Consider the following 26,175-nt stretch of genomic DNA (forward strand, 5'->3'; position numbering starts at 1 on the left):
GACCACACACAATCCTCCTTCTCCTCTTCCCACTAACCCAACTCCCTTCTAGCACTGAGGATGTTACCTAGCTGGGTAAGGAAACATCTGCAAGGAAACAAGCTCAGAGGGCAACAAGGACCCCTCACGTCACCACTAAGCTACAAATATCCTCCTTTATTAGTCCTGATGATGTTACCTAGTTGGGTAATAAAAGGTCTGCTGGAAAGCAACCAAGCCTCAAGAGTACCAAGGATCCCAGTCCTCCTCCTTCTCCTTACTCCTCTCCGCAACACACAGACACACACGGCGGCTTTTCTGGCACCGTTGGCCAACAAAACATTTGCGCCAGAAAACAACCAAGCTCAGGGAGCACCAAGGACAATCTGGATCCTCATTTTATGGACCTTGGAAGGACGGAAGACTGAGTCAACCTTGAGCCCTGTTGAAGATCAAACTCAGCAGAATTAGCCTGCAATATTGCATTCTAACCACTGCGCCGCCCCGCGGCTCTTATGAGTCTTAAAATCTGGAGAGTCATGATTGCACCCATTTCGCATGGTCTGCAGGGTCCCATGATCATATTTTATGATGGTTTTGCTGAAAACTGGCATTTACCTCCAGGGGTCAGGAAAAACTGAATCACGGCAAACTTTATGACGTAGGTATTTGCTTAAAAAATTACCAGAGATTGTAGAATCTTTTTGAGGCTTCTTAGACTTAACGATCGCAATGGGAAGACTCCATTACAGTTGTTAACAGGAGTTTACCTGTAGAGCGGGCCGTATCAAACACTAGGCCTGCGGGTTGAATCTGGCCCCGCGATGTGGTCGGATCCAGGCCGCAGGGCCGTCCTAGAAATTGTAAGGGGCCAACCCGTGTCGCTTCAGCCCGGTCTATCCAATGCAGAGGAAACATGCCAGCAGTTTAGGGACTGGTGTCAAGCTGGCCGCGCCCACCCAGTTGGCCTCATTCACCCACTCGGATACTACCCCCCCCCCGGTCAAATGAAATTGAGTTTGACACCCTAACCCTTACAATCACTATCAAACTTAAAGCATTGTCTATAATGTAAATGTAATGGTGATATGATTATTGCAAGTGTTAGTACTACTGTTACTATATTATTAGAGAGGATAAAATCAACAGGAAGGCAACGGAGAATGGAGAATTATAAAGGCTAAACATGAATGCCAATAGAGAAGGCTGTACAATTCCTCTATATCAGTGGGTCTCAACCTTCCTAATGCCGCGACCCTTTAAATAGTTCCGCATGTTGTGGTGACCCCGCCAAACATAAAATTATTTTATCTTTTCCGTGTTTTTTTCAAAAATGTGTTTTCCGATGGCCTTAGGCGACCCCTGTGAAAGGGCCGTTTGACACCCCCCACCTCCCAAAGGGGTCCCGATCCATAGGCTGAGAACCACTGCTCTATATTGTTATGTATGTCTTGTTTTTTTATTTTGTTTTTGTTGTGTTTTTCTTTCTGTTTTGAATGGTAAAACTGTTTCATAAAAACTATTTTAAAAAAAAGAGTTTGATACCCCTGCTGTAGAGCATTTGGCAAAGGTATGGTGGAACTGTAGGTCAATCATTTTAACACTGAACACGATGTAAAGTTTCGATTTTTTGGCCCTGCTATTGGCAGAGATTTTTCTTAGGCAGAAACAAAGGAGGAAGTTGGAATTCAGAGAAGTTGACGGGAAAATGTTTATTATGGAAGATGCTATCAGTAGAAGGATGACACGGGTACGCGGAGATTAATCTGCATCCTGAAATCAACACTGGGAATTCGACATGCAAAATTTGAACCGAACAAACTGTTACGTAATATTTAAGGACATGTAAACATCCCATAGAAGTACGGCTTGGCTCAACAGAGAAAGGAACGAAAGGATCAGATTTCCTTTATTTAAACGTTTTCAAGTCCACGAATATAAAAAAATAGCCTTTTCATATTTCTTTTCCCCCTCATTCATTTAGGAAAATTTCACCTACCTACCTAAGAACCACCCAAATCAACTCTGGTGGCGTTAAAAGTTTATTTTGTAAGATTAAGCATTGCTGTATATAGATTAATTTTATTTTTTTAAAGGTGCTTTTGCAAAAATTTGGATTTTGAATATAACGCCTCAATTCAAAATACGAACTGCAGCTGCAGTTTCACCTCTTCTTACAATCGAGTCCACAATTTTCACTCTGGCCCGGAATTTTAACACCAACTTTGAAAAAGAAAATTAGCGAAGGAAAATGTATACTTCCAAAAAATTGTTTTGAGGACTAATAGGTGAAGCAAACAACAGGAAGCAAAGCTCTCTGTATCAGGCGCAACCGCCAGCCGAACGCAAAGCATAAAAAAACCCCAAACACTAACAAAAAAAAGCAACATTAGCGTATAAACTTTAGCAGTTGGTAAAACTTCTGAACAGTTTAGGTACCAGATTTCCCCCCCCCCCCCTAAATCCCCCGTTTAGGTAATGCAAGGAAAACGGGTACCGGGCATCCATGGTTCAAAGAATTGGATTTCCGTAGTAGTAGATTGATTTATTGACGATAGATGCACAATCACGTATGAAATCAAAGAACCCACCAAAATCAACCCTGGCGGCGTTAAAATTTTGACTTTGTGAAGACGGAGCGCTGCTGTATTCCGACAAATGAACAGGAGTACGCGGAGAATACAGGGCGTGCTGGAGGGAAGTGAAGAGTGTGTGATTTATTTTATTTTTATTTTATTTGCATTGGCATCCCGACCGTTTTAAAGATTCTTTTCTCATAGCATTTTCCTCTTCTCAAACTCCTGGAGGGTTAAGGGAAAAAAAGAGAAAAGGGAAGTTTTTAACCAAGGGGTAAACAGGGGTTAGGCTGCTGGGTTCAGGTTTGCAAGCTCGCGTTCGAGACCTGAGTGTTGTCAACAGGTGGGGTGAGCTCCCACCCTTTGCTCCATTCTCCTGCCAGGAGCATGAACGGAGCTGGGCATCCCCCGAGCAACGGTGATTTCACTGGCTAATCCTTTCAACCCGGATGTTTTGAACCAGCCTTAGGCAGAAGCAAGAAACAGACTTCTTCTCGCGAAAAACCCCTCTTGTGAATTAATTGCATTCACCCACCGAAAAGTCCGGCCAAGAGTCCTTCAAGGAGTTAACTGCAGTACAAACCTTATCAGTTCCTTGCAATAATTGCCAGGCCGTGAGCTCCCAGCCGAAAGGCTGCAAATTAAGCAGTCTTTGTGGCACAAACTACAATGAGCAAAGTTTTCAGAAATACCAACTGTTGTCTCCTACGACCACTACTCCCCTTTCCTTCTATTTATTCCCCAGCCAAGGAGGGACTATTCAACGTCCACTTGTGCTTTGCTTCCCAAGTCAACTCCTTGTCCTCGGTTGTTCACCTGTCCTAACTGCTTTGCACATATGTGCATCTGGATCAGGCCACAGCTGTTCTTCCTCCTCACTCATATCAGCCTCCAAAGGTGGCTGGGAAATGTCGGATGGTACCGGCTCTATCTTTGCATCCGACACAGAATATCCATCAGAGCCTTCGCCAGACTCCAGGACTGGCCCAAGCTCCTCCCCAACCTCCTCATCGTCCGAGTCTGCCACCAGCTCTGCTCTCAGATCACAACACTGGAAGCGCCTCAGCGCTTCTGACACAGGTACAGCAGCCGAAGCTGCAACAAATTCCTCCCAATCGTCTTCCGTTCCCATTTCTCTTCTTTGTCCCAGACTGCCTCTGCCTGGCCTGGCGTGCAAACAGCACCTTGTTAAAATGCTCTGACCCCATAAGAAGGCAGGTGAGTATAACTGCGGGAGACAGAGGCTGGCAAATGTGGATCGTTAACTGATCCAGAGGGCTACAGCGACTTTCCATAAGCTGCACAGCCTGGTTAATGTAATTCTGTAAAATTTCCCTTTATTGTCTGCTCTAAGGGCAGCTAACAATAAAATAACATAAATGGGTAACATGTCTGTCTGTCTTGTCTTATCTTATCATCTATCTATCTATCTATCTATCTATCTATCTATCTATCTATCTATCTATCTATCTATCTATCCTCTCTCTCTCATCCACCTAATTATCTATCATCTCTCTTGCTATCCTCTCTCTCACCCATCTATTTATTGCCTATCTCATCTCTTTCTCTCTATCTCTCCTCTCTCTCTCATCCATCTATTCTCTCTCTCTCAGCTGACTCTCTCTCCTCTCTTCCTCATCCACCTATTTATTATCTATCTATCTATCCATCCATCATCTCTCTCTATCCTCTCTCTCTCATCCATCTATTCTCTCTCATCTCTCTCCTCTTTCTCTCACCCACCTTATCTATCTATCTATCTATCTATCTATCTATCTATCTATCTATCTATCTATCTATCTACTCTTTGTCCTCTCTCTCTCATCCATCTATTCTCTCTCATCTGACTCTCTCTCTCTCCTCTCTCATCCACCTATTTATCTATCATCTATCTATCATCTCTCTCTCATATCCATCTATTCTCTCTCATCTGACTCTCTCCTCTTTCTCTCATCCACCTAATGTATGTATGTATGTATGTATGTATGTATGTATGTATGTATGTATCTATCTATCTATCTATCTATCTATCATCTATCTATCTATCTTCTATCATCTCTCTCTCTCCTCTCTCTCATCCATCTATTCTCTCTCTCTCATCTGACTCTCTCTCTCCTTTTTCTCATCCACTCTATCTATCTATCTATCTATCTATCTATCTATCTATCTATCTATCTATCTACCTACCTACCTACCTACCTACCTACCTACCTACCTACCTACCTACCTACCATCTACCTATTTATTCTCTCCCTCCCTATCATCTATCTACTTATCATCGATCCGTCTCTCCATTCATAGGTCCGTCTCAGCCTGGCAAGTAACAATTGCCTCACTTTAACCTCGCGAGAAACCTGAAATGTGAGCTAGGTCAGAGAAGCCACACTGCAGGATTGAATAAGGGCTGGAATACACACTTCCAAATCTCTCCATTCCCCCCACCACCACCACCTAAGAAAGAAGTAGAGCAGACTCCACAGTGGCCAAGATTCGGGTTCTGTCCGGACCCCCTCAAATAAAGCACCCTTCTTTACCCAAATTTTCCAAGGACCGACTGGCTCACCTTGTACATCGTGGACCCCAGCTGGGCGGGAGACATACTGACAACGACCCCGGCATTCTGCAGGGCTGCAATCTTCTCTTTGGCCCCACCTTTCCCACCGGCAATGATGGCTCCTGCGTGGCCCATTCTCCTGCCTGGAGGAGCAGTGACTCCGGCTATAAATGAGACCACAGGTTTGGCGTTCGGACCCTGCGAAGGAAAAAAAAAAAGAGAGAGAGGCACATTTCAGAAAGCCAAGCAGAAATACAATGGGCCTGGGGAGATTAATTTAACAGCGCGGTCAGAGAATAAAGGATGCATCTAAGCTCTCAGAGAAGGAACTTGGGAGTTTGGGAGACCAAGAAAACTGGAGCAGAACTGCCGTGCTGAGCACAAGCCGGTTGTGAAAACTCCATAAAAGTTAAGCTGCGAAGACAGAAAAAAGCTTTTGCTGGACTTATTCGAAGGCAGAACCAGGCATTGGGTAGCCCCCTAAACGGTGCCGAGTTCCAACTGAGCCCCAAAGTAGTGCTGTTGATAGAACAACAGCTCCCCAAATATACACGCGCCATATGCAGAATTTTGGACTGTTTTAGCTAACGATTCCCTCTGTCTTTTTAAAGGTAAGACAGGGGACAGCAAAGATGGAGCAGCCGAGCCATGATAAAACCTGCAGGAGAGAATAGCTGAAGGAGCATTTAATTTAAGCTGATGCTCTAACGTGGCTTGGAGTTCAGGTGATTTGAAGGGCTGTCTTTTCCCAGTCTTTATCTACCTGGCGCACCAGAGCAGGGAGGCAGGAGATCAGGGGTGGGATTCTACCGTTTCAGACCTGCTCAGGCAAATCGGTGGTTCTAACGATCACCACCCACCGGCCCTTGCTGTTTTACTGACCTACTGGATTTTTCAGAGTATAAGACACACCAGGGTATAAGACGCACCAAGATTTTGAAGAGGCAAATTAAAAAAAAAAAGTTTTTGCACTCTACAGACCTCCCAAAAACGGCCCGTTTCCCCCCCCCCCCAAAAAAGTGAATGAATAGCCTTTAGGAGGATTGTAGAGTGCTCCTGGGGGGGTAGGGCAAAAACGAGCAAAAAAAGGCCCGTCTTTTGCAAAAACGGGCTCATTTTTTGTCCAAAAAAGGGCATGAATAGCCTTTAGGAGGCTTGTAGAGTACTCCTGAGGGCTGAGGAGCAAAATGAGCAAAAAATAGCCCATTTTTTCACTCATTTCTGCCCTCCCCAGCCCCCAGGAGCTCTCTGAAAGCCTCCCAAAGGCTCTGCACAGCCATTTTGGTGAAGGGGTGGGGTTTCAGGAGGCCAAAAATGCTGTATTCGGTGTATAAGACGCACCCAGATTTTCAGCCTCATTTTTGAGGGAAAAAGATGCGTCTTATACTCCGAAAAATGCACTATATCCTCTTAGCTGAGTTGTGCGGCAGAGTGGATTGCCGCGCCTCAGCTGTTTTCCTCCCCAGCAGTAATGCGCAAGGTACGTTTTCTCAAAACTGTGCACACACGCAATCACCGAACCAGTTGTTAAACCGGTAAAATCCCACCATTGAAGGGAATGCTACGGATATCTTCTCTTAAGGAAGCCCGTCCAGAGGGGCCAAGAAGCAGGGCCTTCTCTGTGGTGGCTCCCTTCTGATGGAACGTCATCCCTGAGGAGATAAGATGGGCCCCAACTTTGACACTCTTTCACAAGGCCCTGAGTTCATGGTTCTGCCAATGAGCCTGGGAACTCTAGAGGGATCTAGAGGCCATCAAAGGGATTGTCTGATTTTTGTCACCAGAGGACCTGGAGTTTGTTGGTTTTGGGTTTTTTTTTTTTAACTGGGGTTTTATCTTTGTACGTCACCTGGAATTGGCGGAGTTGGGCGGCCATATAAATTTTCTTAATAAACAAACAAACAAATAGGCAAGCTAGAGATAGAGAGATAATGTTAAAACCTTAACGACAGAACTAAAAGGAAAGTTTTCTGGCTGACTGCGTAATAACAATAGATTAAGCGTATATGGTATCTGATCTGCGGCAACTCTGAATGGTTTTAATAACTTGTTAAAAACACTTAAAATGCAAAAATGACACACAACGAAAAGCAGAGTTGGCAGGGAAAATAAAATCAGATGGGGTAAAGGAAAGGAAAAAGGGAAGGGAAGGAGAGGAAAGGAAAGAGGAAAGGAAAGGAAAAAGGGAAGGAGAGGAAAGGAAAGAGGAAAGGAAAGGAAAAAGGGAAGGAGAGGAAAGGAAAAAGGGAAGGAGAGGAAAGGAAAGAGGAAAGGAAAGGAAAAGGGGAAGGAGAGGAAAGGAAAGAGGAAAGGAAAAAGGGAAGGGAAGGAGGGGAAAGGAAAGAGGAAAGGAAAGGAAAAAGGGAAGGGAAGGAGAGGAAAGGAAAGAGGAAAGGAAAGGAAAAAGGGAAGGGAAGGAGAGGAAAGGAAAGAGGAAAGGAAAGGAAAAAGGGAAGGAGAGGAAAGGAAAGAGGAAAGGAAAGGAAAGGGGAAAGGAGAGGAGAGAAAAGGAAAGAAGAAAGGAGAGACGAGGCGAGGAGAGGGAAGGAAATCAACCTCACTAAAGGAGGAGATAAGGAAAGACTGCCTTCTTATTCTCTGGAAAACTAGGTCCAAGAAAGCAGATTTTCAGTTTGAATTTCATCTTTTTCAGAAATCCTTCTATAGAAGTGTATAAAAATCTCCCTGAATGGAAAAAGACATATTTGGAGGCAATCCAATGGCTCTAGAGAGCTTTTAAACGAGCAATTCCCCCCCCCCCCTGCCTCCTTTTCCAAAACCAGAAAGTTTCCACCTCAAGTCAGAACATTTCCTGGAACATTCCCACTTACAGTGTTATTTTGCTTCAGGAAGTCGGCGGCATCTTCCTCGGCATTCCCACCAATCTCCCCTATCAATATGATCCCGCTAGTGTGGGGGTCCTTCAGGAAGACATCCAGGCAGTCAATAAAATTTGTCCCGTTAAAGGGATCTCCTCCAATCCCTGTAAGAAAACAAAACTGAATTAAAAACCCACGAAGGGGCGACATTATGCATTCGGCAGCCGCTGAAGTTTCCTTTCTGTTAAAGATCAACTCTTGTAAAGGTGCTAAAAAGGATTTAGCGTTAAATAACCGTTGATTTTTCAATTGCTGTTTTTGCAAGAAATTACCAATCCATCTGGTTTGGGCAAAATATAAACATGGATAGGCCTCGGTTTACAAGTTCGTTAAGTGACTGTTTGAAATTACGACGGGATTGGAAAAAGGGACTTCTGTTTTCCACACTTACAATCATTTTGACTGAAAACCAACATAGACTGTTCTGACCGAGTCTTCCCAAGAGCCTGAAACAAACTCCTTGTCCCAACAAAAAACCCTTTTATTAACATACTGTGAATTCTGCTCATCCACATCCAGCCAAGTCTTTCAAGGGAGGATTTACAGTCACAGACCTTATCTGGCTTGGAGAGCTGCCAGGTTGATGTCTGCAAAACTTGGCAAGGAGTCTCAGAGAGTTACAGGCCAATTAATTAAACTAATGGTCTCCTGCAAACTCCACTCCCCTTTCGCTCCTCTTTTATTTCCTCTGGGAGGGGACGTTCATCGTTCACCTGTGGCCTTACTTCCAAGTTGACCCCTGTTCTTTAGCTGTTCCCTTCCTCTGGCAACTCTGCGCATCCGCACACTGGGAACAGGCTCCAGCTGTTCTTCTGCCTCACTGATGTCTGACTCCGAAGGCAGCTGATAACTGGCATACGGCTCTGTCCACCTCTCTGCCTCTGACACAGAGCCCTCATCAGAGCCTTCCCGAGACTCCAGGACTGGCCCATCTTCCTCCCCAACTTCCCCACTGTCAAATTTGTTGCTGCTGCCACTGGCGGGTCACAACAAAAGCCGGGTTCACTTCACAACCATGTTACTAACTGAACAACTGCAGATTCACTTAATAGCCGTGGTAATTGTTGTTCCACAGCTCTTTGTAGCAAGGAGAAAACATCTACAATAGGGCTACAACAAGGCTGTACAACCAGAGCCTTCAGAAGTTGTGGGAGCTTCATTCCTGGAAGCTTTCAAGAGACTGGACTGCCACTGTCAGAAATGCTGTAAGGTCTCCTGCTTTGGGGAGGGGGGAAGGGGGATGGACTAGACGACCTTCAAGATCCCTTCCAACTCTTGTTAATTTGTTAATTTCTGTGTATAGGAACATGGCCCAATTTTAAAATCTGGCCAGAATTGAAACAGAATGGGACTCAAAAGGAAAACAGAAGAAATATAGAACAGAGGTGGGCTCTTATCAGTTTGGACCGGTTCGGCTGAACCAGCAATAACTTGGTGGCCTGGGTCACTGGAACCATCAGTGACCCAGACCTGCCACGCTACTGAACTGGTTCTCTCGGCAGCGCCATCGGCAGCGCCATCTTGTTTTTGACTTCTGCGCATGCGCAGAGCAATTTTTGTGGCACTGCGCATGTGCGCGCGGGGCGCGTCTGAGCGAACTGGCAGTAGCGGCAGCCGGAACCCACCCCTGGTATAGAATAAAGATTTCACTCTTTTCACAGCCCAATGAATATTGGATTAGTAATTAGTAATGAAGTACTCAAAAGGTTCCCCGGCTGACAATTTACTTAGAGAACGTACCGTATTTTTCAGAGTATAAGACGCACCTTTTTCCCTCAAAAAAGAGGCTGAAAATCTGGGTGCGTCTTATACACTGAATACAGCATATTTTTCTTCCCAAAACCCCACCCCCTTCAATAAAACAGCTGTGCAGAGCCTTCAGGAGGCTTCCAGAGAGCTCCATGGGGCTGGGGAGGGCAGAAATGAGTGAAAAAATGGGCCATTTTTTGCTCAATTTTGCCCCCACCCCACTCCCCAGCAGCTCTCTACAAGCCTCCTAAAGGCAATTCATGCCCTTTAATAATAATAATAATAATAATAATAATAATAATAATAATAATAATAATAATAATAATATAATAATAATAATAATAATAATAATAATAATAATAATAATAATAATAATAAAGGACCCGTTTTCCCAAAAAATGCAAACACTTTTTTAAAAATTTGCCTCTTCAAAACCTCGGTGTGCCTTATACTCCGAAAAATACAGTAACCATGCATAGATTAACTTCACACCTCGACCAAGGGGGGATCTGGAAGACTCTGCCTGGAATTGCAAAACTCATTACAATATAACTGGGGGCTTTGCTAAACCTTTTACTGACTGCCTTACGTGGACATTTGAGAGCCTATTCTCTGTCTTACCACCACCCTGAGGAATGTCAGGGAGTATGTTTCATATGGTAAAAGGGCTGCCTTTGCTGTCCTATAAATAGAAGGCAGCTATAATATCATCTCTTTCCCCCATGGGCTATTTTGCAGAGTAGCAGGTTACACACAGAGGAATTGCAAAGTTCACGTTTCAGCACAGGAAGGCAGAATATGAAGCAATGGGTGGAATCTAATCAAGGAGAAAAGCAACATGGAACTAAGGAGAAATTTCCTGGCCGTGAGAACCAGCGGTGGGATTCACCTAGGTTTACAACTGGTTCGCGAATGGGAGGGTGTGCCTTCCACGCATGTGTGCGGCCTTCCACGCACGCGCTTTGCTCTCACACGAGGCATGCACACAACGTCGAAAACAAGGCTACATAGGAGGTTTTGGAGCCAGGATGGGTGGGTGGACCGAACCGGCTGAATACCACTTCTGATTAGAACAATTAATCAGTGGAACAGCTTCCCTCCACAAGTTGTGAATGCTCCAACACTGGTGGATTTTTAAGAAGAGAGTGGATAATCATTTGTCTGAAATGGTATAGGGTTTCCTGCCTGAGCAGAGGGTTGGACTAGAAGACCTCCAGGGTCCCTTGCGACTCTCTTCTTCTGTTAAATCCCTATAACATTTTGTCAGAAGCACTAGTGATAACCAAAGATAAGCTGATCGAAGAAGCAGATGGAGGGTTCCGAGCTTATACAAGATAGGCAACAAGTTGCGAAGAGAAGTCCATACAAAACTTAGTAAGGAAATAACCAGAATACTAATGCCACAAATGGCAAGAGACATAAGACTGCACTATTACTGGAAAGACACAGGTTGATGTAATGAAAGCTTATAATAAAAAATTAAGTCAAATTTAGTTAAATTTAGAGCATTACGTATAAAATGAAGTGATAATGGTTTCAGTTAAATAATTGATAATTATAATAATGCATAGCAATAGCAGTTAGACTTATATACTGCTTCATAGGGCTTTCAGCCCCCTCTAAGTGGTTTACAGAGTCAGCATATAGCCCCCAACAACAATCCAGGTTCTCATTTTACCCACCTCAAAAGGATGGAAGGCTGAGTCAACCCTGAGCCGGTGAGATTTGAACCTCCGAACTGCAGTCAGCTGAAGTAGCCTGCAGTGCTGCATTTAACCACTGTGCCACCTCGGCTCTATATATATGTATTAGTTTGATAAGAGGAAATTTGATATAAATTGCAAATGGTGACTACGAAAGCAGGTTTAGAAACTCTTGTTATTGAATATAACCAATTTTTATTTAGAACATGTTATAAAGATGTAACGTTACTGGATGATATTGGGAAGAGCTAATGGAATGCCATTAAGTGGTTTTGCTTTAAATCTGGAATATTTTATATAAAAGGACGTAAAAGCAATTATAGTCAAATGAAGGTTGAGGTATGATGATAGTAATATATATATAAATATATTTGATTTAAAATATATAGCAATAGCAGTTAGACTTATATACTGCTTCATAGAGCTTTCAGCCCTCTCTAAGCGGTTTACAGAGTCAGCATATTACCCCCAACAACAATCCGGGTCCTCATTTCACCCACCTCGGAAGGATGGAAGGCTGAGTCAACCCTGAGCCGGTGAGATTTGAACCGCCCAACTGCTGAACTGCAGTCAGCTGAAGTAGCCTGCAGTGCTGCATTTAACCACTGCGCCACCTCGGCTGATATGATTTGATATGAATTGTAGGTGATGACTATGGAAGGGATGCACGGAAGTTTTTGTAACCAATCGACACTCTCTCTACAATTTGTAATGGAAGATGGTTTTGTGGGAGGTTTTTCTGTGTGTTTTGTCTGTTTGTGTTTATTCAAAAATAAAAAAAAATTCTTTATAAGAGAAGAGAGAGAGAAGGGGAGAGGGGAAGCGTGTCTATGTAGTTTCTACAATCATATGTGTGTGGTCTTACGCATGAACTGAGCCTTTTTTCAAACCCACCAACACAGAAGGACTGCCCCAATCCGACTTGAGTTGTTTGATGGACGGCTTCATAAGTCAAAGTGCCAGATCTGGATACAATACCTGTAAAAGTAAAAAAAAAAAAAAGACGGGAGAATGAAGTTATCGAGTACGATGGTTGCTTTCACTGTCCCTACGATGCAAAGGATGAGCTGAACAATTTCAGAACTATTCTTGCGCAATTTCCTCGTGTATACAATTTCTGGGGACACCAGCGGAGATTATCAAAGGTGATCCCATAAGGGCAGAACATTTGGGCAAACGGCCGTAAGCGCGAACAAGAGTGCCAAGCACCTGAAATGAGATCATGCGACCGTAGGGATGGCGTGGCAGTCGTAACTCTGAGGACAGGTGGTAAGTAATTTTTTTTGCCTATTTCAGAGTTAAGCGACCGGCCCTAAGTTGAGGAATATCTGTCTGCGCGGCATAAAACTGCTGTATCGTGGATTTTAAGGATTGCAATGAAAATGCAAGGGGAATAGGAGAGTTGGAAGGGGCCTTGTAGGTCATCTAGTCCAACCCCCCACCCTAGCAGGAGAGCCTACACCATTTCTGACCAATGGAAATCCGGTCTCTGAAAGCCTCCAGTGATGAAGCTCCCACAACTTCCGAGGGCAATTTCTGTTCCATGGGTTGATTGTTCTCACTGTCAAGAAATTCCTCCTTACTCCCAGGTTGAATCTCTCTTTGTTGAGTTTCCATCCATTATTCCTTCTCTGGCCTTAAGGTGCTTTGGAGAATACCTTGACCCTTTCCTCTCTATGGCAGCCCCTCAGATATTGGAAGACTGCTATCCTGTCTCCCCTGGTTCTTCTCTTCACTAGACTAGCCATGTCCAGTTCCTGCAACCGTTCATCGTATGTTTAAGCCTCCAGTCCCCTAATTATTTTGGTTGCTCTTCTCTGCACTCTTTCTAGAGCAGTGGTTCTCAACCTGTGGTCGGGACCCCCTGTGGGGGTCGAACCACCCTTTCACAGGGGTCGCCTAAGACCATCGGAAAACACATATTTTCGATGGTCTTAGGAACCGAGACAGCAATTTTATGGTTGGGGGTCACCACAACATGTGGAACTGTATTAAAGAGTCGCGGCATTAGGAATAGCAATAGCAATAGCAGTTAGACTTATATACTGCTTCATAGGGCTTTCAGCCCTCTCTAAGCGGTTTACAGAGTCAGCATATCGCCCCCACAATCTGGGTCCTCATTTTACCCACCTCGGAAGGATGGAAGGCTGAGTCAATCCTGAACCGATGAGATTTGAACCGCTGAACTGCTGAACTAGCAGTCAGCTGAAGTGGCCTGCAGTACTGCACCCTACCCACTGCGCCACTTCGGCTCTATAGGAAGGTTGAGAACCACTGTTCTAGAGTCTCCACATCTTTTTTTATAGTGTGGTGACCAAAACTGGATGCAGTCCTCTAGGTGTGGCCTTACTAAGGCTTTATAGAGTGATCTAGAGTTTCATTTACATAGACCTTATCCACATGCACTTTTAAAGATACGGACATTAATTCAAAAGTACAAGGTTGTGCAACAGAGCAAGGACACTTTTAAGAAAAGTATCATATTAATTTTTTTTCCCCCAGAACTTACCGATTCTTCCCTTCTTGTGAATGTGGCCAGGCATGATACCAATTTTACATTCTCCAGGCTAAAAACAAAACAGAGCCCCAAAACATGATCAGATCGGATTTAGGTGTCTTTTTAAACCTGTTGCGAAAGTTAACCTATGAAAAGTATCTAGGCGTGTTCTAGAAATGCAAAGCCTCTTTCTGTAAGGATTCAGAATGGACAGGGTTTCCTAGGCATTTGCTACAAAACTTGACTTCCAAACTGGTTTGTCGCGGACTGTCAGTAAGTGGCGCTAATCAAGCTTGCTTTTTTTTTAAAAAAAGGTTTATTTTCATGAACGTCCTCACTATAAAACGAGGAAGGAGGTCCCAAAGCACAGCTTGGGGAATACGATGGCTTCTAAACATCCTCCATCTTCGTTGCCTCAGGAGAAACAAATGAGAATCTGTGAGCGAAGTGGATTTTTGAATTTACTGTATTTTTCGGAGTATAAGACTCACCTTTCCCCCCTAAAAGAGGGTGAAAATTTGGGTGCATCTAATAAACTGAATGTACCCCCACCCCGTGCATCACCCTTTGGCCTCTGCCTCCCAACAATTTACCTCCTTGCAGCAAACGGGGAAAATGGGGCTTGCGGAGGTTGCAATAGGCTATGGCAATCCCTGCTGCCTGAAACAGCTGATGATCGGGAGGCCGGCTTAAACTGAAAGTGAAACTTGCTGTTTGCTCCACGAGGCAAATTGCTGGGAGGCAGAAGCAGATTTTTCATTCTTGTGCTAATCAGGCTGTTTGCTGCAAGGAGGTAAGTCAATAACTATAAATGCCTATAGAATGTTCAAATTATTCGTGACCCGTCAAAACCGCGCTCGAGTAAGCCGCGCCCGATTAAACCGCGTCGCTGACGTCATCAACAGGGCGACAACAGCGAGCGCGGAGAAAGAAGGGCGCTTTAAATAGCGCTTTGAAAGCAAGCCGATTCAAGTTAAGGTAAGGGTTAGGTTTAGGGTTAGGGTTAGGGTTAAGTTTAGGGTTAGGTTAAGGGTTAGGGTTAGGTTAAGGGTTAGGATTAGGTTTAGGGTTAGGTTTAGGATTAGGTTTAGGTTTAGGTGTTAATTTTAGGTTTAGCATTTACAGCGTGCTTCTGTCTCCGCGCTGTTGTCGCCCTCCTGATGACGTCAGCTACGCGGTTTCGTCGAGCGCCGTTTAGTCGAACGCGGTTTTGTGGTGGAACCCAAATTGTTAGACTTATTTTTTAAAGACTGCTTTATTATTGTTCTAGACAACTTGACAAAATGAAGAAGCTTTTTAAAATAAATGATCTGAAGAAGACCTAGTGCGATTGTATCTTCTTTTAAAAAGCAGAGAATAACGTATACTTCCAGAAAGTCACATCAATTTTTAACAGCATCTGTTCAAGTATAGTCTAAAATGTAACACTACAAACAGTGTATATCGTCTGTGCTGTTTGCTGTTTGTTGGAAGGAGGCAAAGTGCTGGGAGGCAGAAGCAGATTTTTTCCCCTTGTTTTCCTCCCCAAAAGCTAGGTGCGTCTTATACTTTGGAGCGTCTTATACTCTGAAAAATATGGTATGTTTCTCCATGCCTTACCCAAATCAGAGGTGGGATTCAGCCGGTTCGGGCAAACTGTTAGCGGAAATTTTGAGTAGTTCGGAGAAGCAGCAAATGTCACCTCTGGTTGGCCCCGCCCTCCCACCCCGCTGTTCCCTGTCCTATACTATCTAGGTTTTTTTTAGCTCAGCTGATTCGTGTGGCAGAGTGGATTGCCGCGCCACAGCTGAGCTAAAAAAACAGCTCAGCTCACCCGTGCTGACACCGAGGACAGCCTTTGAGTGCTGCGTGTGGGCGCAAAGTGCGTTAGGCGGGCGGGCACACACAGTCATACAACCATTAGGAAAAGATTTGGAATCCCACCACTGACGCCAACGCTAAACTAGCTGAAGGTAAGAGGTGGAATCAATTCAGTCACTAAGGATAATGGCAAAGATCCGGTTAGAGTTTTTATTATCCAAAGATTTATATTATATATTTTTTCCCTCCAGTTCAAGACAGCTTCCATGGGATACCCTTCTTTTTAGCCTCATAGCCTCAACCCTACATGAAAAGGTATAAGGGGCTGAATGATCTGAGGCATGGGGACGCATTTGACTGCAGCAAGATAGCGGGAGCATGTGGGGGGGAGAGACAGGAGAGAGAAGGAGGGAGGAGGGGAGGACAGGAGGGGAGGACAGAGGAGGGGAGGAGACAGGAAACAGAGAGGGAGGGGAGAGGAAAGTGGGAAGGGGAGAGAAGGCCAGGGGAGGACAAGGCGAGGAGAGGTGGGGAGGGAGGAGGAGAGGAAGGAGAAGAGGGGAGGGAGGGAGAGAAGGCGAAGGAGAGGGGAGGAAAATGGGAAGGGGAGAGGAGGGGAGAGGAGGAGAGGGCAAGACAAGGCGAGGAGAGGAGGGAGACAGAGGAGGGGAGGGAGAGGACAGAAGGGGAACGAAAGGAGGAAGGGAAAAAACTCGGGAAAGGAGGAGAAGGCAGGGCGAGATGGGGAGGGGAGAGGGAGAAGGGGAGAGGAGGGCAGGGAAAGGGCAGGACAGAACAAGGTGAGGAGAGGTGGAGATGGTAAAGGAGAGGGAAGAAGGGCGAGAAGGGGAAGCAAAGGAGAAGGGGAAAAGAGTGGAGGAAAGTGGGAAGGGGAAAGGAGGGCAGTAGAGGTGGGGAGGAGACAGGAAAGGAGACGGAGAAGGAGAGAGGAGAACAGGGTGGAGAGGAGAGCAGGGAAAGGCCAGGGGAGGTGAGGACACTGTGAGAGGAGGTAAGGAGGGAGAAGCAGAGGGAGAAGAGGGAATAAGTGCAGGAAAAGGGTGGAGAGAAGAGAGGGAGATATGAAGTCAACCTTCACGATCCCACTACTGAGAACGGACTACTTACTCCCAACGCTTTTACTACCTCCCTTAAACTGGCCTTAGGCTACCCATCTCATGGCACAGAACCCTTTGGGTGAAGAAGAAGAGGGAGGAGGAGGAGGAGGAGGAGGAGGAGGAGGAGGAGGAGGAGGAGGAGGAGGAGGAGGAGGAGGAGGAGGAGGAGGAGGAGGAGGAGGAGGAAGAAGCAGAAGAAGAAGAAGAAGAAGGAGAAGGAGGAGAAGGAGGAGAAGGAGGAGGAAGAGGAAGAGGAAGAAGAAGAAGGAGAAGAAGGAGGAGGAGGAGGAAGAGGAAGAAGAAGAAGGCGAAGAAGAAGGAGGAGAAGAAGCAGGAGGAGGAGGAGGAAGAAGAAGAGGAGGAGGAGGAAGAAGAAGAAAGGGAAGAAGGAGAAGAAGCAGGAGGAGGAGGAGGAGGTGGTGGAGAAGGAGGAGAAGGAGAAGAAGAAGCAGAAGAAAAAGAAGAAGGAGAAGAAGAAGGAGAAGAAGGAGGAGGAGGAGGAGAAGAAGCAGGAGGAGGAGGAGGAAGAAGAGGAGGAGGAAGAAGAAGAAGAAAGGGAAGAAGGAGAAGGAGAAGAAGCAGGAGGAGGAGGAGGAGGTGGTGGAGAAGGAGGAGAAGGAGAAGAAGAAGCAGAAGAAAAAGAAGAAGGAGAAGAAGAAGAAGGAGGAGGAGGAGAAGAAGCAGGAGGAGGAGGAGGAAGAAGAGGAGGAGGAAGAAGAAGAAAGGGAAGAAGGAGAAGGAGAAGAAGCAGGAGGAGGAGGATGTGGTGGAGGAGAAGGAGGAGAAGAAGCAGAAGAAGCAGAAGAAGCAGAAGAAAAAGAAAAAGAAAAAGAAGAAGAAGGAGGAGGAGGAGAAGGAGAAGGAGAAGAAGAAGAGCCCATCAACTTCTCCGTCCCAAGTCCCCCCCGCCCTTACGTTGATGACTCCCGGGCAATTGGGGCCGACCAGTCGAGTCTTGTTCTGGCGAAGCAACCGGTGCTTGACGCGCACCATGTCCTGCTGGGGAATACCTTCTGTAATGCACACAACAAGGGAGATGCCTGCGTCAATGGCTTCATTGATGGCAGCGGCAGCGAAGGGTGGCGGCACGTATATGGCTGAGGCGGTAGCACCCGTTTTTACTTTAGCCTAAGATCCAAATACACTTCTTTTACAAAAAAAGAATCACTCTGAAGCGGAGGCATCCGGCAGGCTGTAAGAACACGGCTGTGGTTAGGCATTCCCCTTCTTCCACCCCTGGCTTCCCCAAGGCTCAACCTTCGCTCACCTTCCTTAAGGACCCCTGGGCGAGATTCGGCCACCGACCCACCAGCAAATAGCTGATCAATGACGCACACATTCATGGGACTGTCGGTTTAAAACCTCGCACATATGTGCTAGTCGTTCCTGACTCTAGAGGGCGGTGCTCATCTCCGTTTCAAAGCCGAAGAGCCAGTGCTGTCCGAAGACGTCTCCGTGGTCATGTGGCCGGCATGACTCAACGCCGAAGGCGCACAGGACGCTGTTCCCTTCCCACCAAAGGTGGTTCCTATTTTACTACTTGCATTTTTTAACGTGCTTTCGAACGGCTAGGTTGGCAGAAGCTGGGAGGAGTCACGGGAGCTCACTCCACTACAGGGATTCGAACCGCCAAACTGCTGACTTTTCTGACTGACAAACTCAGCGTCTTAGCCACTGAGCCGCCGCATCCCATTAATTCCAAGTTAGGATGTAATTATACAATTAGATGCCCTGCCCACTTTTTTGCTTTGGAACTGGTTCCACAAGAATTTTCACCCTGAGAAACTAACAACTTTCGACTGAACAACACACTCCTTGCTCTGTTTGGAAATCCTTCTTGGCACACACCTTTAAAACTTTACATTTCAGTTTAACTCCCTCCCACCATCTCTTCCCCATTTTATTCCTAACCGGCTAGTTATTTTAAAAAAGTAAAATGCAAGTTATTGTTGTTAACAGAGCGTATCAAACATACAATTATCTTTTTAAAAAGGTCCATGAACAAATTAACAAATGAATCAGCTGCAATGGAAACACACAGTAAATGAAACCAAGACAAAAAAAAAAAGGAATGGATTTTTATAAAATCTGCTTGAAGATTACAAATGACAGGAAAATCTGAAGATGAGTTAAGTCATGTCAAAAAAAAGAGCTACTGTCCTTGTTTCCCACCAATCTGGGGGTTTGTGCGGGATCAAAGAAAGAGAACAAAACTTCAGAAATTTAAAAGTTAGGGCCTAGGCAGACGAAAGCTATCTTTCCAAGGACCTGGTTTCAAAAAATTCAGGACTTTAAAGATTTTAAAAAAACAGCATTTTACCTTCAGCCACCAAATGCACAGGCCGCCAATCTTAGTTCATTTCTTGCAGACGTTTCATTACCAATCTAGGTAACATCAACAGTGACAGAAGGGTCTTTTTATCCACTAGTGGCTTACCCTGTCAGTGTTGGTGGGGATTTTTTTTAAGTGGTTCCTTGATTATGTTGTTGTTTAATGTTAGCTTGGTTGCTTGAGTTGGTAGTTCCTTAATTGGGGTCTTGTTTACTATTTGATTGTTTGTCTAGTATTAAAGGGACACAATGGCTCAGTAGCTAAGATGCTGAGCTTGTTGATCAGAAAGTTCAGCATTTCGAAGCCCTAGCGTCACATAACGGAGTGAGCTCCCGTTACTTGTCCCAGCTTCTGCCAACCTAGCAGTCCGAAAGCATGTAAAAACGCAAGTGGAAAAATAGGAACCACCTTTGGTGGGAAGGTAACAGCGTTCCATGTGTGCCTTCGGCATTGAGTCATGCAAGCCACATGACCATGGAGACGTCTTCGGACAGCGCTGGCTCTTCGGCTTTGAAATGGAGATGAGCACTGCCCCCTAGAGTTAGGAACGACTAGCACATATGTGCGAGGGGAACCTTTGCCTTTTATTGCTTATCTGGCAGTTGATTGCTGATGAGGTTGTCTTTTAGATTGATGGTTGTCTCTTTTGAATGCCATGTAGATGTTGTTTATCTCTATGTGCCTGTTGATGGCCGATCAACTCAGACGAAAAATATAACCATCCATTCTGTTGATGTTACCTAGGATGGTCATGAGATATCTGCAAGAAAACTGCCAAGCTCAGAGAACACCGAGGACCTCACAGTCCTCTTCCTCCTCCTCCTCTTCTCCATTCTGCAACCCCACCCCTCTCTTCTAGCCCTGATGGTGTTACCTAATTTGGTAATAATAAAATGTCTGCAAGAAAACCACCAAGCTCAGAGAGCATCAAGGACCCCATAGTTCAATCCTGCGCTGCAAATATTCTCTTCTACCACAACCATTCTTAGCTGGACAGAGTTTGCAGGATGGGGTTCAAACGCCTGATCATTCTGTCTTGATAAAGTTTACAACTATTTTTTTTTTTTAAAGCAGCCACATAGGAAAACATCACGGTGACAAAACGGAATTGAAATGACCCAACAGCGCGCGGCATAAGGTGGCTCAGGGCTCTTACCTCCTCGACGGAATTAAAAACTGGAAGTCCCAAGTGGGTTTTGCCCCCTTTGCCTGGCGAAATCCCTCCTACTAAACTGGTGCCGTACTCCAAGGCCTGCTGGCTGTGGAAAGTGCCCTGTGTGGGGAGGTACAATCAAAAACCACAATCGATTCAATGGACTTAAGAATAACTTTACTGTCACCTTGAGTGTACACTAATCGGCATACTGTTGTGGCCCGCCAGCAGAGCTGGCAGGAGAGTGGGACAGTGAGGAGGTTGGGGAGGAACAGGGTCCAGTCCTGGGGGCTGAGGAAAGCTCAGACGATGTCTCTGCATCGGGGGGCAGAGAGAGCGCTAGACAGCAGTGAGGCAGAGGAACAGCTGGACCCTGTTTTCAGTGCGTGCGTGTGCAGAGCTGTCAAAAGTACAACTCAGAAATCAGGGTAGACGTGATAGGATAGAAAGATGGAAAAATAGATGGATGGATGGATGGATGGGTGGGTGGGTGGGTGGGTAGGTAGGTAGGTAGGTAGGTACATACATACATACATACTGGATGGATATAGATAGGATAGATGGATGGATGGATTTGGAGAGAGAGAGATAAATAGAGAGATAAATAGAGAGAGATAATGGATGGATATAGATAGGATAGATGGATGGATGGATTTGGAGAGAGAGAGATAAATAGAGAGATAAATAGAGATAATGGATGGATAGAGATAGGATAGATGGATGGATGGATTTGGAGAGAGAGAGATAAATAGAGAAGTAATGGATGGATAGGATGGATGGATAGAGAGAGAGAGAGAGAGATAAATAGAGAGAGAAGTAATGGTTAGAGATAGGATAGATCAATGTGGATGGAGAGAGAGCGAGAGAGAGCGAGAGAGAGAATGGATGGATAGATAGGATGGATGGATGGAGAGAGAGAGGATAGAGATAGATAGACAGACAGACGTGTGTGTATGTGTATAGCATGTGTATGAAGTGCAGTTATGTGACGTGTGTGTGTGTGTGTGTGTCTGTCTGTCTGTCTAAGAGAGAGTCAGAGAGACCATCAGTACTTCAGATTTGGGTCGTAAATCCCCCTTTTTTTGGAGTCTATTGTAAACTGTTGCTAATCAACTGATTCTCAGTAGAGGCCTACTTGTACTTCTGATCTCTGCAATAAGGAAGAAGCCCTGGTAAAGAATTCTACGCTTCTCGCAAAGGCAGGGCAAAAGCTCCCGGACTACAACATGAGCAAAGGTATGAGAAATTGGTCATTCCAGGCACGCACCTGTTTGCCAGTGAAACCTTGACAAATAACCTTTGTATCTTTAGTGATGTACAGGTTTTTCCGGGTGGCTGAATAGGAACAGTGCCGTACCCCATTCTTCTGCACTGTAAACAACAACAAAAAAGGGAAAACCGATAAAATTATTAACATTTACAGCATCTGCAAATTTTCAGCAGCTTAAGAGGCGTTGTACTGCTTCCTTCAAAATTATAGGAAAGACACCCTGCTATGTGTATGTGTGTGTGTGTGTATATGTGTGTGTGTGTGTGTGTGTGTGTGTGTGTGTGTGTTTATTTGTGCTGATAAATAAATAAAGGGAGACTAGTATAGATCTATTTCAAGCTATTTAGCTCTCATCAGCTAGCCACACCCTTACTGGGATTTGAACCTGGGCTATATGGCATACTAGGCACACCAGGCAGTGTGTGTTGTTGAACAGACACACCAGACAGTGTCTGTTCAAATCCCAGTAAGGGTGTGGCTAGCTGATGAGAGCTAAATAGCTTGAAATAGATCTATACTAGTCTCCCTTTATTTATTTATCAGCACAAATAAAAAAAACACAAATATAACAAAGGCAACAGTAAAAATATTGGGTTTCTGTCGTGATGGACTCTTGTGACGAGCCGATTGACAGATGATGGAAGCATTTAGCTTCCTCCCATAATTGGGGCTTACCAGGGGTTGTAAAAATCTAATATATATATATATATATATTTTAAAAAGCAGAATAGAATAACAGGGCTGGAAGGTACCAGGGCTGGAAGGTACCTTCTAGTCCAACCCCATGCAGGCAGGAAACCCTACGCCACTTCAGACAAATGGCTATCCAACATCTTCTTAAAAACCTCCAGTGATGGGAACATCCACAACTTCCGGAGGCAAGTTGCTCCACTGGTTAATTGTTCTAACTGTCAGGAAATTCCTCCTTAGTTCTAGGTTGGTTCAACTCCCAGAATTCTGCAGGATGTCTAACCTTAGCCACTTTTAAGACTTGCGGACTTCCTGGGTGGGGAATTCTGGGAGTTGAAGTCCACAAGTCTTAAAAAGTTACCAAGGCTGGGCACCTCTGCTATGCTGGGGTGTCACCCAAAGCTTATGATTGTTGCAAGTCGTTATCTCTCCTTTAATGGATTACAGAGCAATTAAGACTCGTACCTTTGCCCTACTTAGTACTTAGGAACTGAAACTTCATATTGCATTATTATTACATTTGCTGTTTATGGAAGAGGAGGAGGAATGCAGGTCGAACAGGATAAGAGCGAAGTGAGCAAATGTAACTCTTGAGATTCTCCTGCACGGATTGACAATTCTACTTGCATTTCATGTGCAAACAAATAGGAGTTAAAATGTTTTTTTTTTAAGAAAAAGGTTTTATTTCTTTTAAAAAACACAAATATTTCATCATTCGTCAATCATTAAAACATTGAAGTACAATTTTTTTTGTATGCCCCTCCCTCCCTCCACCCCCACCCCCCAACTTCCCAGAACCCGTACACGGTATGGATTTTTAACTAACACAGTCTAAAATCTATTGAGAAAAAAGAAATAAAGAAATTAATGACATTCTACATTGACCTTAGCTTCTTCTTACTGAACTAACTTTGAACAGTTTAAATCATTTCTGATCTTAAGCATAGGCTAACTGGAATTTCTTGGTCCCGTATTTATTTTGTATATAGTCAATCCATTTTTTCCAGTCTCGTTTATGTCTCTCATTTGAGTGATCTTTAAGATGTGCCGATATTTTAGCCATCTCGGCTAAGTTTGTGACTTTCAATGTCCATTCTTGGATTGTAGGCAAGTCTTCCTTCTTCCAGTATTGCGCCACCAACAGTCTTGCTGCAGTTATTAGGTGAGGAGTTAAAATGTTTTGAAGGAGCCAGGGTAGTGCGACTAGTTTGCACAGAAGAACGCCCACGCTGAACTTTGCAAGCAGAATTATCTTACTACAGGTTGCTACTTTTACCAAGTACCCGGCCCTGTCTACAAAAAAATCCACACTTTTGTGAGGATCGTGCAGACACTAGCTGACCACACAGGGCAGATATCAACTCATCACAATTCTAGCAGTGAAAGTATCCAATTCTGGTTCTCTGCAGATATTTGGGTTACAACAGATCTGCCAGGATTCAAACGAACATCCCCGCTGTTTTCCCAAAAAAGACTAAACGCCGAAGGCGCACGGAACGCTGTTCCCTTCCCACCAAAGATGGTGCCTATTTTTCTACTTGCATTTTTATGTGCTTTCGAACTGCTAGGTTGACAGAAGCTGGGATAAGTCATGGGAGCTCACTCCGTTATGCGGAGCTGGGGATTCGAACCGCCAAACTGACCACCTTTCTGATCGACAAGCTCGGTGTCTCAGCCACTGCTTCCCCTATATCCACTCTTTTACTCAATGAAAAACATTTATTTATATCCCATCTTTTATTATTTTTACAAATAGCCTGTGAACCACACACCTTCCACTTCCTCTTTCCCCCACAACAACAATCCTGTGAGGTGGGTTGGGCTGAGAGAGATTGAGTGAATGACTGGCTCAGTTACCCAAATGGGTTTCAAGGCTAAGGCGGTACTAGAACTCACCAACTCCTGGTGATTGCCCCAAAGTCACCCACCAACTTTCATGGCTAAGGCGGAAGTGTAATTCAGTCCCCTGGTGTTTGGTCCAAAATCAAGTCAGGTGGCTTTTGTGCATAAGGTGGGACTAAAACTCACTGACTCCTGGTGATTGGCTCAAGTCACACTGCATCATTTATGCGTAAAGCGGGACTAGAACTCACTGTCTCCTGGTGATTGGTTCAACTCACAGCTGGCTTTCATAGCTAAGGCTAGAACTCATTGTCTCCCAGTGATTGGCTGAAGTAACAGCTGGCTTTCATAGTTAAGGCGGGACTAGAACTCACAGTCTCCTGGTGATTGGCTCAAAGTCACCCAGTCAGCTTTCATAGCTAAGGCAGGACTACAACTCCCTGGCTCCTGGTGATTGGCTCAAGTAACAACCGGTTTTCATAGCTGAAGCAGAACTAGAACTCACAATCTCCTGGTGATTGGCTCAAAGTCACCCCATCAGCTTTCATAGCTAAGGCAGGACTACAACTCACTGTCTCCTGGTAATTGGCTCAAGTCACGGTGGCATCATTCGTGCCTAAAGCGGGACTAGAACTCCCTGTCTCCTGGTGATTTGCTCAAGTAACAGCCGGTTTTCATAGTTAAGGCAGGACTAGAACTCACAATCTCCTGGTGATTGGCTCAAAGTCACCCAGTCAGCTTTCATAGCCAAGGCAGGACTAGAACTCACTCATCACCTGTTTTTTTAACGAGGTGCCTTCAATCCTCGGACCAAATTTTAACTCTTCTGGATAGATCTAATCTGAATGGAGAGAGTCTGTTCCTTTCCAGAAGAATAACCACGTAGTAACAATAAGAAAGCCAGGAGGCCACACCCGTCTTGTAGCCCACAAGCTGCCTAAACTCTTAGCAGAAATACAGCTCAGGGAGTTCCCTACAAGAGATTTACACTGACCTCACTTTTATTTATTTCATTTTCATTTATTCCGTTTTCATTTATTCTGTGTTTATTTACTACGTTTTTATTGATTCCATTTTTATTTATTTCATTTTTGATTATTCCTTTTTTGTTTATTTCATTTTCATTTATTCCATTTTCGTTTATTCAATGTTTATTTACTACGTTTTTATTGATTGTTTTTATTTATTTCATTTTTGTTTATTCCTTTTTCGTTTATTCCATTTTCATTTATTCCTTTTTCGTTTATTCCGTTTTTATGGATTCCTTTTTTTTGTTTATTCCACTTTCATTTATTCCATTTTTATTTATTCTGATTTTAGGTCTGGTTTTAGAAGATTCCTGGATGGGACACCTTGATCCTACCCACCAAAACGACCCTCACCCTGGGCCGCAGGGAACGATGGGAAGTAGAAAAAAGGAGGAGGGGGTCACAGAAGAAGCCCTGACAGCTGGGGATAATGGGAGTTGTAGTCCAGGACAAAAGGAGGGGGGGAGCCAGGCTGGCAGGAGACTGGAGGGCTGTCGTCCAACGTTAACTGGACCCACGGCCAGGATGAGGCCGGCTGGGGATGATGGGGGAGGTAGTCCCTTTCTCGCCAAGTTCTGCCTAGCCTTCCCTCGCCTTTTTTTTTTGACTACCTCCCTCCCACCCACCCCCATCATCCCCAGACGGCCTCGCCCTGAAATGGCCGCGTGGGGGGGATGATGGGCTTTGTAGTCCCTCTCAGAAGACCCGCCCATCCCCCGCCGGCGCCATGTAGGCATGTCACGTGACCCCGCCGTCTCTCTCCCCTCCCCCCGTTCGGCCGGTCACACGCACACAAACACACACACAGAGAGAGACAGACACTTACGGAGCAGAAGGAGGCGGCCGAGGCCTCCGGCGCCGCTTCCGCAGCAAGACATCGCCGCCGTCCCTGCGGTGCCTCCAGCAGGGCCGCCAATGACAAGGGGCGGGGGGGGGAGCGGGATGGCGCTAAGGTCCGCCTCTTCCGGTCGGGTCCTCGGGGTTTTTTTCTCCTTCTTCCTCCTC

The 26,175-nt window shown here is 45.1% G+C and overlaps 1 protein-coding gene across 1 annotated transcript; it reads right to left on the reverse strand.

The window, feature by feature from the left end:
• Window positions 1-2,433: 2,433 nt before the first annotated feature.
• On the reverse strand, window positions 2,434-26,136 carry SUCLG1 (succinate-CoA ligase GDP/ADP-forming subunit alpha). Its single transcript, XM_087723959.1, has 9 exons — window positions 25,997-26,136; window positions 21,608-21,711; window positions 20,344-20,460; window positions 17,771-17,983; window positions 13,950-14,007; window positions 12,335-12,418; window positions 7,941-8,092; window positions 5,119-5,307; window positions 2,434-2,780 (listed from the first exon to the last, which is right to left on the reverse strand). The coding sequence occupies exons 1-9, from the start codon at window positions 26,046-26,048 to the stop codon at window positions 2,754-2,756; spliced, it is 996 nt and encodes a 331-aa protein (XP_087580085.1). The 5' UTR covers window positions 26,049-26,136; the 3' UTR covers window positions 2,434-2,753.
• Between the last annotated feature and the right edge of the window lie 39 nt (window positions 26,137-26,175).

Source organism: Thamnophis sirtalis, unplaced genomic scaffold (assembly GCF_051295495.1).
Source record: "Thamnophis sirtalis isolate CommonGarterSnake01/CBP01778 unplaced genomic scaffold, rThaSir2_p1.2 scaffold_10, whole genome shotgun sequence".
Taxonomy (NCBI): domain Eukaryota; kingdom Metazoa; phylum Chordata; class Lepidosauria; order Squamata; family Natricidae; genus Thamnophis; species Thamnophis sirtalis.

Bases quoted from the DNA above. Each gene is read 5' to 3' on its own strand.
- SUCLG1 (XM_087723959.1), bottom strand. From the start codon at position 26,048: ATGTCTTGCTGCGGAAGCGGCGCCGGAGGCCTCGGCCGCCTCCTTCTG. The intron at 21,712-25,996 runs GTAAGTGTCTGT...TGTTGTTTACAG, and splicing joins CGGCCGCCTCCTTCTGCTCC to TGCAGAAGAATGGGGTACGG. The intron at 14,008-17,770 runs GTAAGGGCGGGG...TTTTGTTTTTAG, and splicing joins ATTGCCCGGGAGTCATCAAC to CCTGGAGAATGTAAAATTGG.